Source organism: Callospermophilus lateralis, chromosome 9 (assembly GCF_048772815.1).
Source record: "Callospermophilus lateralis isolate mCalLat2 chromosome 9, mCalLat2.hap1, whole genome shotgun sequence".
NCBI lineage: Eukaryota > Metazoa > Chordata > Mammalia > Rodentia > Sciuridae > Callospermophilus > Callospermophilus lateralis.
In genome coordinates, this window is record NC_135313.1 from 49311339 (window position 1) to 49328409 (window position 17071).

Consider the following 17071-nt stretch of genomic DNA (forward strand, 5'->3'; position numbering starts at 1 on the left):
ATACCTTCAGGCCTGCTACTAGGGAGTTCCAGACCAGCCTGAGAAACATCTCAAGAAAATAAAGATTCTGCTTCTTCATCTAATTGCTGTAAGGTTTACATGAGATGATGTTTATGCAATCACTTTGAAGATGAAAAATATGAAGAAATCAGAAAATATTCTTAGAACTGGGCATCTCATGTACTTAAGAATGAATATTTATTCTGGAAAAATTAGAAGGGTATGCCTGCACAGTATGAAACTTGGGAAGGGAGTTGAGGTTCATAAAGTTTGGAGATTCAGAAAGGAAATCACTTTTTAAGCCTGCTCTTGAGTTCAGCACCACTCAATATCACAAAAAACAGAAGAATGAAATCTGTGGCTCCTGCCATATACAAATTTTGTGTCACGATTGAGAGGATGATGGTTTGTGCTAACTGCATGGAAAATAATAACTAACTTCTATAATGCTTATCACAGGCTGGCCTCTGCTGACATTTTCTACATGTATCATTTCATTTAATCCTCAAAAATTTCTATCACGGTTTTAGTTTTTCACAGATGAGGAAACTGAGGCACATGGAGATTAAATAATGTGTCCACACATAACAATAAAAGGCATTCAAGAAATAATACCTGTGAAAAAATCTTGTGTTAAATGAGTAAGTTCAAAATTATAGCCAAGTGAAATTTAAAAAAAAAAGATTTTACTGAGAAAAAAACCCACAAAAACCGAAGCCCCCCAAACTCACAACCTTTCCAATGAAAGTAGGAATACCTCTTGAAATGAAAAGGACGTAGAAGAAAAATAAATCTTTCACATGAATTAAGCTAATATGTCTCCCACAGAGAGAAGAAAAAGAAAACCCTTATTCTTAGTATTTGATTATCTTTCTACAAGAGATAAGAATTGAGGCAGCTTACCTAACTTTGATAATTGTAGTCAAGTCTATGGTGTCAAACTTATTTAATGTTAAATGATGATAGGGGTGGTGATATTTATTTTATATTTACTTTTCCCTACCTGAAAAAGCAGTCACAGTATGAGACAAAGAACTGATTGTCTGGTGGTGTAGGAGTTTGCCACCTGGCATGGAAATCTAGAGAGGAGGTATTTTCCTAATAAGAAAATAACATCGACATTCTAAAACATCCGAACATCTAAATATTTGATAACCTAACATAATGAATTTGCTTAGAACTGCTTCTTCTATTTTTGCAATCCTTTCACCCATTTCATGTATCTTTCTCCCTTGTGTTAAATTTTACTTCTTAGAAATAGGGTATGAAGAGAGTGTACCAGCAACAGATTTCCAAATGTGCTGCTTTACACAGAGCAGCTTTGAAAGTTGAAAAGCTGGCTGGGTCTACTTTAGCAGCAGGCTTCTGAGACTACATTTACAATAATTCCGCAATCATTTTGAGGCAGATTAACTATGGCTTATGTAATGTGTAGGACCCACCGGCTCTCTTTAAAACACTGTAAGTTTCATTAAGGAAGCAGCCAACCCTGTATTACCTATAGAAATAAGAGAAAGGGATATGGAAAAAAGTGATAATTTGCAGTCCATCCAAACATTTTGTGCTAAACAGCAGTTTCCCTGTCTTACTTTACACTAAACTGTTTAGACAAGGTGTTCAGTTGAAAGCAAAAACAGAACAACCCAAGTTGTTTCATGTTTTCAGTTGTCCTTCACACCTTCTGTTGGAGATGCCAGAGGGAGGCACATAAAGAATGAACTCGAGTAATTGAGGTATAGTGGGCTATTTAATCCTGATAAAAATGTCAATTACAGCCACCCTGTTACCATAGGCTAATGCACTGAACTTATCAGGAAAGAGGCACTTTCACAGCTCTGGATGATGTTTTAAAAAGTTTGTTTTCTAACTTTAATGTTGGTTTAAACCTGGACACTTGGCATGTGATGACTTGGGTATAACATTCCTCCTATTCTGTTTTCTTTGACAAACATTACAATGCAGAGTTGTTCTGAATCTAGCTTTGGAGCTTTATATGGACTTAGTGAACCCAAAAACTCTTTAAAAAATTTTTATTTTTGTTGCAGTGTTGGAGATCAAACCCAGAGCCTTGCATGAGGTTGGTGCTCTACCTCTGAACTACATTCCCATCCTTGTCCATTTTTCTGGGTAAAATGAATAGTTTCATTTTTTAAAAAATGGGGCAGGGGTGGGGTTCATTACCCATATCTAAATAGAAATCTTAGAACTAAGAATTAATTTAGTCTATAAATCTGCACCATCATGTAAAGAAAAAAAAGTGATTACAGCTTTGTTTTATTTCTGCTTTGACTCCTTGAGGACAATGAGTAAAGATGAACTATTCACTTCATTCCTTTCTTCTGATTTAAATCATAGACTTTAAATCTATCTCACCGTCTTTTAAAACAAGACAACTTTGTTGTTTCTAGAATCATTTGCTTAGTTAAAATTCTCTTCTAATGTTTGTAATTTCTATAGTTTGCAATCTAGTAGTTGCACTTTTAGCTAACATAGTAGATAATAAAACTACTAGCTTTTTGAAATCTAATATGTTAAATAACAGCTATTTTCCACTTAAGTAGACAATAAATGTTTACTGCTCAAGTCATACAATTTTATAATTAAAATATGACACAAAGTATTTACACATACATATGTATATGCTACAGTTTGCTTTAATACGTTCCTGATATTCTAACTCTAGAATAAACTATATGAAATAAACAAATAAATTGAATAGTAGTTCAGGAAATGTCACTTTGCTCTCTTCAAAAGCTAAAAATAAATTGTTCATCCTTTCATTTCAAATATAGCACAAAAGAAGATCATGGAATAGGATAAATACAAAAAGTAATTGTGGAAAATGTGACTAAATTCTGATTCTAAATGTTCACACTGAAGCAATTAAAAATGATGGAAGGAATGGTAAAACTTTAATCCACGAACAGTCTAGGTGGGGATGTATATGTTCATGGCTTCAAAACAGTAAAACAGGATTTGATAGTGGTCACTTAATTTGTAAGATAGTGGTTAAATAATAATGAATTTTAATTTAAGTGGGAATACAAAAGTTAAATTTAAGCACCAGTGAGCACCTGACTTATTGTAAACATTTAGACTTCAATGAAGTTTTAATGGGAAAAATAATCTTATAAAGAGTTTGTAATATTTTAGCACAGTATGTGCCTTATAATAAGGAAAAATTTAATGTCCTTAACATTTGTACATAATCCACACTTAGAAGTATAATGGGTATGGTATATGCCTAAAATAAAACTGAAAATGTCACTTTTAGAAATTATTACTTGGAAATAGGAGTTTGTCAAGCAAAACATTTTAATGTAATTAGGTAGGTTTTATTTTTAAAAAATTGAATATTATGGGCTGGGGTTGTGGCTCAGTGGTAAAGTGCTCGCCTAGCATGCACGAGGCACTGGGTTTGATCCTCAGCACCACATAAATGTAAAATAAGGATATTGTGTCGACCTAAAACTTAAGAATAAATATTTTTTAAAAATTGAATGTTATAACACAATGCATTAACTATCTAAAGGAGGCTATTATTCCATAGCCAGTATTCTATTCTTATTCTGCTCTCTTCTTTCATTGCCCTCACCTAAAATAAATAAATAAATAACAACAACAGCAACAACAAAAAAAAAACAACTCACAACCCCCCTTTTTTCTTCATCTGAAACAACTTACCAATGTAGGAAATCACAACTGGGCAGCCGGGGGCAACAACAATAATAATAACCATAGAATAGTTACAACAGGCAACACTTACATGTAAATGTATAAGATACAAGTGCTATAAATGATTTCATAGCTTCCTCACAACAACCTAGTAAATTATGTTAGGTCCAATTATCTTTATTTGAGGTAAAAAATGGAGAGGATTAGAGAACTATAGCCACATGCCCTAGGTCACACTGCTGTAAGAAACAAAGCCAGAATTCCAACTCTGTGAGCCCAACCTCAGAGCTTAGCCTTCCCCACCACCTTGCCACCCCCCGCACCCCCTGCTAACCTAAATATATAACATAAAGCTCAAGTGAACATTTTAATATTTTTGGACACCAGTCTTCCCTTTTAGGATGATGAAATATTTCCATTTCATTGAGAAATTAGAAAAGATGAGAAAGTTTTCTCATTTTCTCCAAATCAATTCTGCTGACCAACATCAGTGCACACAGCAAGTGGTGAAGGGTGGGAACATCATCCCTTATTAATTGTGATTTTAGGCACAACATCCTCATCTATTTAATAGGAATGATGAAGTACTATCATAAAGTAGTATAAGCTACTTCAAGAGTTTGCTCTGAAGGTGAAACACATTAATACATGTAAAATAGGTGGAACAGGTCATGACACATTGCAAGTGCTCAATGAGAGTTAATATCATCTTATTTTCTCTACCCTTATCTTACCTTCACCACCATAAAAAAAAAAAAATTAACCTGGCTTTATACCATTGCTTCCTCTCCATCTCTTTCCCTCTTGTTCTGTCCATGCCTCTGCTCCTTTGATTATTTCATTCTCTACTTAAACATAGTTTTCCCTCTCTGATGAATAACCTAGAAATTGCTGTTGAAAATAAAAACCCTTCCCTTAGTTTTTTAGGTACTGATACAAACTCACTTAGTTTTAGTTTTAGCCAACTAAAACCAATCATATACTTACTTACACTGTTCATTCAATTCAATTTTTTCCATAGAGAAAACTGAAGTTCTTTGAATGACTTTAAAGGAAAAGGACTTTAAAGGAAAGCCGAATCTATTGTTAGTTTTGTAGAGCAAAAGCAAATAAACATGTGCAAGTTGTATTACCAAACATTTGTCAGGCTACGAGATAAATCTAATTGGATATGAATGGTCAAGATCTAGCCTATCAGTAATTTTTCATTGTTTTATGTTTGAACTTGTTGGATCAGTTCTATTTCTGGTATTTTTTTTTTTTTTTTTGCTGCTGGCTAGTGGGGACTCTTACATGTCATTTAGGCCTGTATTTGTTATTCTTCTGCCATACCAAGTTGCAGTCTCCGCCTATCTTTACTACTTACTTCATTTCCTACAGATATTGGGATACTGTTGCTCCATCTTTTCTCTATTCTCTTTCTTAGTCATTTTTAGTGGAGCAAATTTCATGCCTCATGGACTTTGCCATGTAGGAGGACAGAGCTTGAGGTATTGAGTTAGCATATACTTTATTATCTAGCTTTTCTATAACCACTGCTCAACTACAGTGAAATCTATCATGTTTTTCCACAGATCTTCATCCAGATGGAGTTTCTCTATTTATATAACATTCTGACTACGGTCTTTAAAACACTTTTAAAATACCATACCTGGAACCTCAGTGCCCATAGCCATTTAATTATATTTTTGGATAACTTGGCAGATTTTCTTCATCTAGGGTACAAGCCCAAACTTCACAGATCCCTTGACTATGATCTACAGTTGCTGCTGGCACACTGAGGGCACAGAGGAGTCTAGATGCCAAGCAGCAAAATGTTATATTTGATTGCTGACTTGTTTGATAAAATACTTTGTTCTTAAAAAAATACTTTAAAAATGACAATTCCTTGGGGCTGGGGTTGTGGCTCAGTGATAGAGTGCTCGCCTAGCACACATGAGGCACTGAGTTCTATCCTCAGCACCACATAAAAATGAAATAAAGATATTGTGTCCACCTACAAGTAAAAAGTAAATACTTAAAAAGAATGATGATTCCTTGAAAAATCCCATTAATTTGTTATTTGATACCTGCCTCTTCCCACAGTTTGACCTACCTTTTAAAAAATTTTTAAATTAGTTATTCATAACAGTAGAATGTACTTTGATACATTATATATAATGAAGTTAAATTTCTCATTTTTCTGGTTATATATGATGTGGAATCCCAGCAGTTATATAGTTACATATGCACATAGGGTAATAATGTCTGATATCCTTCCTACTCCCATACTCCTTCCCCTCCCTTCACTCCCTTCTACCAAAAGTAACTCTATTCTCTCTAGCCACCCCCTCATTGTGAATTAGCATCCACATATCAGACAAAACATTTGATCTTTGTTTTTTGGGCTTATTTTGTTTAACATGATATTCTCCAGCTCCATTTATTTACTGGCAAATGCCATGATTTCATTCTTCTTTAAGGCTGAGTAATACTCCGTCAAATATACATACCACATTTTTTTTAATCCATTCATCTGCTGAATGGCACCTAAGCTGGTTCCATAGTTTAGCTATTGTGAATTGAGCTGCTATAAACATTGATGTGGCTGTATCAGTTTAATATACTGATTTTAAGTCTTTTGTGTATACACCGAGAAGTGGGATAGCTGGGTAAAGTGGTGGTTCCATTCCAGGTTTTCTGAGGAATCCTATACCGTTTTCCATAATGGTTGCACCAATTTGCATCTCCACCAGCAATATATGAGTGTACCTTTTCCCCCACATCCTCACCAACATTTATGGAATTGACCTACCTTTTACTCTCTGAAATCAGTTTTGTCAGAATGTAGCAGTTCTCTAAAGAGAGGGAGGGAAGATAGATATGTCTAATATATGTCTACTATTCTATTCTTAGAATGTTTTAAAGATAAATTTGTTCACATATTTCTAGTTACACCTAATTACTACTACCTGATTTGAAATCTGATGGGAGGAAAAATGTTGAATTTGTCTTGAAGAACACAGGAACATTACCTTTGACAGAGACATACTAATAAAATGGTTTTCACCTAAAAACTCATGGAAAGACCCTTCATCATTTTTTTTTTTGCCTTACATAGGGGATTGTCAGCTAAGTGTTTTTTTTTAAAGCAAACTAAAATATCCCTCACAATTTGCAAAAAGCATTGCAGAAATAATTCTCATTCTAGCTACTAGAGAAAGCAAAGCTGAAGAAAGTCATTTGAAAGAGCTGGTGAATCATCAATGAGGGAAAATATGGCAGACTTGAGCTGCAAAAGAAAGTGAAATGACTATTTATGAAGAATTAATTAGGTTTAAGAAATGCTAGAGGAAAGGGTAGAAGTAGGTTCATCAGATGCATGACAAATGTAACGCCATCTAACTAGACATTAATGGAATCACAGTAAAGGGCACACATGACCTTTATAGTCAGATCCAATACCAGCTTTTCCAATTTCTACAGGTATGACCATTGGTAATTTAAGACACCTTTCTGCATTTCATTTCCTTATCTGTAAAATGAAAGATAATATCTTGAAATAATTTTGAGAAAAGTAGATGAGGAAATAAAACTCAAATATAAGCACCTGACATAGTGCAAAAATATTTAATACATATTAAATATAATTACTATTGCTTATTTTATTCCTAATAGAGATATTATAATGTTGGCAGCAGAAACTGTTATCAGTTAGAATCAAGTTAGGCTGTAAGTAATAGATGTCCCTCTCACCCCCCAACCAAAAAGAAAAACTGAGTTAAAAGTTTATTTCTCTTTCACCTAAAATCCAGATCTAAATGGGCCAGGGTTGATATGGCAGTTCTGCTCTGAGAAGCCCATACATACCTTACATTTCCATGTTCTGCTATTCTGGCTGTTATGGTCTAAGAGAGTGGATGTTGCATTCTTGACACAGGTGGCCAAATGAAAGAAGTGGGCAAAAGGTGAGCCATAGCAGTCTCTTAAGGAAGGTTCTTGAAAGCATGTTTTCTAATAACCAGAAATTTAGTCATATGGTTACACTAAGCTGTGAGGGAGGTTTGGAGATGTAGTCTTTATTCTGCTTTTAAGGAGGAAAGACACTGCATACACATGCGCTTGATCTAAATATCAAAATTCTTCTTGATGCAAAATATAGAGAAATGAAAAAATTATGAATAGTTCATTAAAATTTAATCTTTTATTCAAAAAAGATAGATATAATACACTATGCCTAGTCTGTCTAAAAATTAGTTACAATACAAATTGAATAATAAGACTAGGATCTACAGCCAGAAATGGTGGTGTACCCCTGGAATTTCAGAGATTCAGGCCCCTGAAGCAGGAGGGTGGCAACTTTGAGACCAGCCTGGGCAACTTAGTGGAAACTCTGTTTCAAAATAAAAATAAATAAATAAAAAGGGCTGGGGATAAAACTCAGTGGTAGAGAGCCCCTGGATTCAATTCTCAGTGCCACAATAAAATAAAATTAAATTAAAAAATAGGATCTATATAGGAGTCCTTCTATTGAATACTCTCAGTTCACAAATATTCAAGTTCATATGGAGACTTATAGTAGCTTTTCTTCAGTAAGAATTGTGTTCAAATTTATACTATGGTGTCATTTTCTTGTTCTGGCTATGCAGCATTTTCTAAAAAAGTAGAAAATGAGATAAGCTTTCATTGGTAAGATTCTATAATTCGTCCTCTAGAACTGGCTTATTTGTGGTTTTCCCCAAAGAACACATATTTTCCTCTATGTCCAGCATCTTCAAAGTTTCTTACCTGGGTGCCCCAAACCTGGGTGCCTTCAATTCCCAGGTTTGCTCTTACTATCTTAGGCACCAGACCCTTGCCTCCTGTAAATTAAGATGTTAGCTATCAGCTTGAAAAGTAACTGGATACATTAAATTCCTCAACCAGTTAATGACTATAGTAAATAACTAAAAAATGTGTTTGTATTAAACAAACGAGACTATATACAAAGTATTCATTGAAGGTAATGCAACTCTTATGTATAAACTTTCAAGAATAACTGCAGCTATGCTTTTGACTTTTTTTTTTTTTGAAAGGAACAGGGCTCTTTTTAATATCCTTTGAATCAAATCCAATTTAGTCTATTCCTTCTTTTAGGGATAGTAAAATGAAGATTTCCATACGAATAGAAGATGCAATAGTTTTAAAAGCTATTCATTACAATTTCCTTTTCATAGAGTGTTTTTATCAATAAATTGATGGCTTATTTACTCTTGAGAATGTCTCATTGAGCTGGGCGCGGTGGTGCATGCCTGTAAACCCAGCGGTTGGGGAGGCTGAGACAGAAGGATCCGGAGTTCAAAGCCAGCCTCAGCAAAGGCAAGGTACTAAGCAACCCAGTGAGTCACTGTCTCTAAATACAAAATAGGGCTGGGGATGTGGCTTAGTGGTTGAGTACCCCTGAGTTCAACCTCCCAGTACCTTGTCCCACCTCCAAGGGAAAAAAAAAAAAAAAGAATGTCTCATTGAAGGTGACATTTTGTCATTGACTTAAAAAATATAATATAAAAGGTTAACACATAGGAAGAAGGTAAAGTCCCAAATTTCAAAGTGACGTGAATCCTCTTGCCTGGAATTTGTCACCCCAATCAATCGCATTAAATCCTTGATTTATTCAGTTTGGAACGTCTAATGTATTTGACCAGAGGGATTACAGTCGGAGTGTCGACGAGAAGAAATTGATCAGGAGGAAAAAGCTGTGATGAAAGTTTCCAAGAAAAAGTGGAATCTGGTAAAAAAAAAAAAAAAAAAAGGGAACGTTCCCTCATTTTTTGGCTACCACATCAGAGCCTATTAGGGTCCCCTCCGGGTGGGTGCTCCTTGTCGACAAATTTCAGATTCGAATTATCTCAGGAACTTGAGTAGTCTTCACTTCCGACCTCCTTCCTTGCAAACAGGCTTGAGGCGGGGGAGTTAGGATGGGTAGGGAGGTTGGGAGAGGCGATGCCGGTCTCGCTAAGCACAACAGCTGCTGTGTTCCGTGGGGAGCGTCTGTTAAGCAGTGGGAGGAAAAGCGCTCGGAGCCACCAGCCCACTCTTAGGCGAAACTCGCCCTCAAAACACCCCTTCTTCCCAGTGTTCCTGCGGGCCTCTTTACGGGGGTGGTGAGGAAAAGCAACTTTGGGGAACTAGAAGCCGAAGGGTGCGGGGATTAGCGGGACGAACAGAAGACGAGACCCCTTGTGCATCCAGCACGGGACGTTCGCATCCCGGCATCCGGCGCAGTGGGCCAGCAGAGCCAGGGCCGGGCAGGGAGGGCGAGGGCCGGCGGGGCGCAGTCCCCGGACTGGCCTCGCGGGGGCGCCAGCGGGACCGATCAGGTGACCGAGCGCTTGTCCGGGGCTGCGGGAAGCGGCCTCGTTCTCAGCCGCCGGAGACGCCGCCGCCGCCGCCGCCGCCGCCGCCGCCGCCGCCGCCACACCTAGTGGAGGAGCCGGGGAAGGCGGCTCTGTGGGGGCTGGGGTGGAGAGCGCCGGGGGAGGGGACGGAAGGGCGGCAGGCGGAAGGCAAGAGGCTGCCGGGGCGCTGGCTGCTGCCCGGGAAGGGGCCCCGAGGCGTCCGCCGCGGTTTGCTCTGTCACCGGCGCGGGCTTGGGGCTCGAGGGCTATGGGCGCGCTCCCCTGAGGCGGAGGTCGCGGGCGGGAGGGGAGGAGGCCCGAGAGAGGTTGCTGCGGAGGCCGCGGGCCGGTGACTGGGCGCCAGGCGGCCGGCGGCGGCACCGGCACCACCATGTCGCGCTCCGTGCTGCAGCCCAGTCAGCAGAAGCTGGCGGAGAAGCTCACCATCCTCAACGACCGGGGCGTCGGCATGCTCACCCGCCTCTACAACATCAAGAAGGTGCGCACGGGCCGGCGAGGCCGCGGCGGGGGCGGCGGGCCCTGGAGGGATGGAGGGCAGGGGAGGCCTGGAGGGTGGGGGCAGTGGGCAGCGCAGAGGGCAGAAATCTCGGCCTCGTCGCGTCAGGCCCGACCCCAGGTCGCCGGGATGCGACGCGGCCTAATGCAGAGTCCTGAGCGCCTCCCCCGCTGGCTCGCGGAGCGGCCGGAGGCAGGGAGAAGCCATTTCCCGGCTCCTGGCGGCCGATGGGAACCCGGGCCCGCGCCGGGAGAGGGGCGCCGCGTCCACCGTGTTCGCCCCTGGGTGCCCTCGCCGCGGGCCCGCGTTCTCAGGAAGCGCTGGGGGCGGGGGTTGTAGGTGGGCTGGGAAAACTTGGGGCTCCGGGACTGAGATCGAGGGGCTCTGCGGAGATGGCAACAGCGAACAGGGTTTACGGCCCTCCTCTCAATTTTCTGGTGTGCAAGTGTGGGAATGTGGGCAGGAATGGCTAATCGGATGGACCTCACATCCTTTCCTCTTCACTTTATTTTAGGTTGCTAAATAAAAGCCCTTTGAGAGAGTGTTGACGATTTAAGATTATTTCATTTTGAAGGTGGAGAGGAGGGGAAAGTGAGGGTGGAACCAATTTTCTTCTGAAATACTTCTGGGCTGTGAGTCACTAGAACAGGAATAACAACCTTTTCTCTTCCCTCTGTACTCCTCCTCATTTTAGTTTTTCTAATTCTTATCTGATAATACCAAAACACTATTTCTTGAAAGTACAGTGAGTGTCTGTACAAAGTTAATATGTTGGCACTACGCTGGGATAGAGCATAGTCTCACAATTTGAGTAACTAAAACAGGTCCATTGAAAATGTACGTGTCTAAAGATTGAGAGGAAGGCAGAAAAGTGGATGAAAAGATAGAAAAAAAAAGTTACGTTAATTCTTTTTAGGAGAAAACAACCTGAATTCTTTTGCTTTTAGAACAAAGTTGAGAAGTTTTAAAAAATCTGATGAAGAGAAAAAGGGTTTTTTTTTTTTTTTTTTTTTTGGCGGGGCGGGGTGTTTTTTTTTTTGGTTTAGATCCTTATGAGTTTTCAATGTGTATTTGATGTCGTATCTTCATATTTTTTTTGTTAGTTTTTTATGGTATCATAAATGTTACCTCTTTAGTTTAATCATAGCAGTAGATTGTAGGTTCTGAGTTAGGCCTGTGGAGATTTTCACATCAAAGGGTTAGAGTGTAAAATTGATTATTTCTGCAGATGATTTACACACTAATTATAAAGAAGACCGTCCTGAGTAATAATGATACATTTGGGGCAGGGGATATAGTTCAGTAGTAGAGTGGTTGCCTAGTGTGCTCAGGCCCTGGGTTCCATTGCCAGTACCACCAAAACAAACAAAGCACCAAAAAACAAAACTTTGGGAAAGGATAGCTATCTTCTTGGGCTACTCACCTTAATTGCAAGGATTAATTGACTCTAAACCCAGTGCAATCTGGAAGAGTAACTGCAACATGCCTATTTAGTTTGTTACATGTTATGTGACTGTAGCTCACTGTCATTACAAAGAAGCCATCTGCATTTACCAAGGAGCCTTGATTACAAATTTATGTAGTTTAGAAATAATTTAATTTTAGATAGAATTACTTTAGTTTACACTGACCTGAGCTTTGGGTGAGTTTATGCTGTTTAAGAAATTTGGAAATTGGTGCCTATATGAAAACTGAGCCCCAAACATGAACAAGACAAACATTTCTGAAAGTTACTAGACCTGTGGTATTGTGGTTAAAGGAAATGGTTCTGATGGTTTCTAGAAGAGGAAGTGAGAGTAACATCAAAAGTGATTTTGGTATTTGGGCAGAATACCTATTTTTTAAGTAGTCATTAAACATTTTATAGTGTGCATACAGTCAGCTTTTAATATACACTTTCATAGATACGATTAAATGATAAGTATTTAAACTCTTATAATTCTAGTTCATTGCCTTTTCTCAAAGCACTATTTTTTTTCACTTCCTGTTTTGAGGAACTTAAGGCTCTCTTTTTTTAAAAAAAAATATTTAGTTTTTAGTTGTAGTCGGACACAATACCTTCATTTTATTTATTTTTTTATGTGGTGCTGAGGATCAAACCCAGGGCCTTAGATGTACTAGGTGCTGAGCCACAACCTCAGCCCCAGGCTCTCATTTCATTAACTACTGAAATGTAAAGTAAGCTGAATGTGATTGTTGTCATATCCAAGTGTCAAGTATTTTGAGTTATTGAAATACTATATTTTATCATTTGATATATATTTATAGTTTTTTGAGAAATATTTTTCCTACCTTGCCTGATGATGAATTCCTTCTATGCAGTGTATTTTTAAAGTACTTGTGTTTTAGGGCATTACTTGGACATGAGGCCATGGTTAGAGCTTGTTGAAATTTTATATATATACACACAGAGAAATATGTGTTTAATGATAATGACTTCTGTTTTGTTCCCCTTGTATAATTTTGCATATAAAGCATTGGATAGATTTTGGATTTTTAGCCTATGGAATTGTCTATAAGACTGTCATATCTTCCCAGCTGGCCAAGGGATTGAAACATTTGTTCAAATATCTTGCCAAAGAAGTAAGAGCTGTTCACCATGTGTTTATAAGTTTCATGCTTGTCTGCATTCTTATGGCAGTATAAGCTACATCATCTTTTCAATCTCAATCTCAGAGCCCTCCAAAAAATCTTCCACCTTATAGTATGTGTCTGCCAGCCAATTATCACATTTTTATTAATGCATGTGCATATTAGATTGTCTACCAAATGTGGTTTTCTGCTCCATTTCAGTTGAAAGTATAGGTTGAGTATTCCTTATTTGAAATGCTTGGGATCAGAAGTGTGCTGGATTTTTTCAGATTTTGGAATATATATAATGAGATATCTTGGGGGTGGGACCCAAGTCAACATGAATGATTCATATGTGTCTTATACACATAGCCTGAAAGTAATCTTAATCAATATTTTTTTGGATATCTGCATTTTGACTGTGACATGCCACATTATGTCAAGTGTGGAATTTTCCACTTATGGCATCATGTAGATGCCAAAAAAACCTCTTCAGATTTTGGAGTATTTCACATTTCAGATTTTCATATTAGAGGTGTATACAGTGGAAGAGATGGTAGTGAAGATATGCAAAGAAATATACTTTAGTGATCTAAATAAAATAGGTTATTATAATATGCTTGAACATTTATGAGGGAAGTATAACATGGTTACTGAAAATTTTTTAAATTCATCAGTCAAAAAATTTTTTGAGATTTGAATATTTACAAGTTTCAAAAATTAGGGGAAACTTGTAGTTTAATAGGGGTTGTAAGAACACAAAGGGGAATTAGGAAGTAAAAGATGTGAAGGTGATAGGTAGTTTTATGTTTAAATTTATTCCTTAATTCCTTAAAGTTTTAATTTTTATTAAAAAAATACATATCTTCCTTTTCCAAACCTAATAATGCTATTCAGTCAATCACATAGTGACAACGTTTTTGTAGGCCACTTTTCTGTCAATTGCTATAGCATGGCAGAGAGTATGTTGGTAGAATTAAGAGCTTTGGGCCAAAGTTTAGGAGATCTGCATTCCATTCTTCATTCTGTCCCGGAGAGTTCTTTTTTTTTTTTAAATTTTTAAATTTTTATTTTTTGTAGTTGTAGGTGGACACATGCCTTTATTTTATTTGTTTATTTTTATGTAGTGCTGGGGATTGAACCCAGTGCCTCATGCATGCTAGGCAAGCTCTCTGCTGCTGAGTTACAGGCCAAGGCAACTGAGAGTTCATTAACTATGAGGAGGTTACTTGACTTCCCTAAATTTCCCTTTTCTTGATGGGTGAAATAGGGAAAATTAAGAGGAACACTATTCTAACTTTGATTATGTTTATATTTATTAGTTCATTGAGAAGTAGTAGAGTACAATTATTCTTGTACTGGTTCATTTTAAATAATAAGGTTCATTTTAAATAGTAATGAACAATTTGCTTTCGTTTTCTATAATACAGGGATTTTTTATGGAGGTGGGATACTGGGGATTGAATTCTGGGGCACTTGACCACTGAGCCACATCCCAGCCCTATTTTGTATTTTATTTAGAGACAGGGTCTCATTGGGTTGCTTAGGGCCTCACTAAGTTGATGAGGCTAGCTTTGAACTAGTGCTCCTCCTGCCTCAGCCTCCCAAGCCACTGGGATTACAGGCATGCACCACTGCTCCTGGTTTATTATATAGGGATTGTAATGACTCCTATTTACTTCATAGAATTGTGAAGATAAAGGATAATAATATGTGAAAATAGGTTAAGATTTCTTTCTTTCTTTTCTTTTTAAAAATAGTTTATGTTTTTATACATGTTTGGTAATTTATAAATCTGAGGAATTTATTTTAATATTTGTTTTTCTGAAAATTTACTGCTGTTTAACAAACATACTCCCAAACCCCAAAAGAAAGATTTTGTTGAGTTGAAAGCATGTTTCTTTCTTTTTTTTTTAAAATCATTTATTCTTTTGCTACACTATCACCAACATAAGATTGATCTCTATCAAAAAAGATCTGTTGGGCTGGGGTTGTAGCTCAGTGGTAGAGTGCTCACCTCACATGTGGAAGGCACCGGGTTCGATCCTGAGAACCCCATAAAAATAAAAATAAAGGTATTATGTCTATCTACAACTAAAAAAAAAAAATTAAAAAAAAGATCTGTTAATACTTGCTCATTTTTCCTATTGTTAAATTATTGCCTCAATTCTGAAGGTTAGAAAAGGAGAAAGAAAAAAAAAAAACCCTTGCAGCTATCAGAAATAGTTTCTTTAATGGAGTATTTTCAAGGTTTCAAACACCTTTTTTTTTTTTTTTTTTTTAATTGGATGAATTCTCTGTCCTCCAGTCCTTCTCATGGTTTTGGATAGTTTTGATTCTTGAGGACAAAAATTACCAGAACAACGGTAAAATCAAAAGTCTTTAGCTGATCATGTGCTTAATGGCAGGGAAAAAAAGATGTTTGTAAAAGGAGCAGTGCAGGGTGAGGAGAGGAGAATTGGCTTTAGTCTTCCCTTTCAGAATTAGGGCATTCCTTTTTTGTTTGTCAGACAGGGGCAGAGAAATCAGGTTAGTCTTGTTTCAAGATGGAAATCTATGCTATTAAATGTTGTTAATATCAAAAATTTTTTCTTTCCATTTGGGCTTCATTATTGAGAGCCTTAAACAGGTTAATAATAAATTTGAATTTAAATGATATGTATTTATTTAAATAAATCCTGTTATATCTGCTTGTACTTATTTAAGTAAATCTGTCATATCTTGCTTTATTTTTAAGGAAGCTGCATGTAAAATGAGGATTGGTAATTTATTTTTTATGTTGGAGGTAGGCCGAGAGGATAAAGATTGAGCTTGTGTGTAGCTGTGTGATAGAGCACTTACTTGCCTAGTCCTTGGGTTCAATCCCCAGGACTGCAAACAACAACAGAAACCTCACTGGATCACTGGATAATGCTGAGGAAAAATTATTATTTTTAGTTTTTTAAGTGGTAACGATGAATTATCCATATTGTGTTTCCTTTGTGGAATTGTTAAGTATCTTAAATATTAAAACAAATTTTAATCATTACAAAAGTTGTGTATGTTTATTATAAGAACCTCAAACAGAACAGAAATGTGTGACTTCAAAAATTCCCTGTCTGTTCATCTCTTTTAAAAATAAGCTATATATATTCACACCCTTCTCTGTACAAATGCTAACATATGTGCATGCATATTTTATTATATTATGATTAAATTAGGTAGATTCTTTACAAAAATCAAATTGGAGAAGCATCATGGTACAATTTTCATATAAATGAAATATTTACATTTAAAGAAAATTAAAGGCTGGACATTTGGCTAACTATATCCAATATGTTAAAAATGAGGAGATCAAGATGAAAAAGTATGTCAGTGTTGAAAGTTCTTGTCCTTTCTGGCTAGGATGTTTGAAAGTCTAATTTACAATCTTCTTTGATCATGTGCCAACAATGTTATTAGTATTTAGTAAAATCCAACAGTAATTGGGCCAAGTGACATTTTATGTTAGTAAAGTTAAGCAGTTTTAGGCCTTCAGATTTCTTGGACCAACTGTCCAATAATAATAGTACATAATAAAAGTAATGCTACCTGCCATTTATTGAGACTTTACCATATGCTGCTTTGCATTTTCTTTCATTCTCCTTAGATCTATAATGTAGATGTATGTTATAAAGAACTTGAATTATTGAGATCTATGTTATAAAGAAATTGAATTATTGAGAAGTTACACTTGCCTAAGATTGCAGAAAAATTGGATTAGTACCTTCTTTCCTTGACCCCTAATCCTGGGCCCTAAATTTAATTATTTTGCCATCAGATTTACAGTCATTAGTGAAATTAAGAAAAAAAAAAATTAGCCGTTAATGGAACTTTATTTATTTATATGTGGTCCTGAGAATTGAACTCACTGCCTCGCACATCACATGATAGGCAAGTGCTCTACCACTGAGTTACAACCCCAGCCCCTGAA

The 17071-nt window shown here is 37.2% G+C and overlaps 1 protein-coding gene across 1 annotated transcript in view; it reads left to right on the plus strand.

Annotated features, from left to right (window-relative positions):
* The first annotated feature begins 10180 nt into the window (after nucleotides 1-10180).
* Nucleotides 10181-17071, plus strand: part of Nckap1 (NCK associated protein 1) — a 100740-nt gene continuing 93849 nt past the window's right edge. The window contains exon 1 of the mRNA XM_076866892.2: nucleotides 10181-10530. Coding sequence (XP_076723007.1) covers nucleotides 10423-10530 — 108 coding nt within the window. The 5' untranslated portion in view covers nucleotides 10181-10422. The remainder of the gene's footprint in view (nucleotides 10531-17071) is intronic.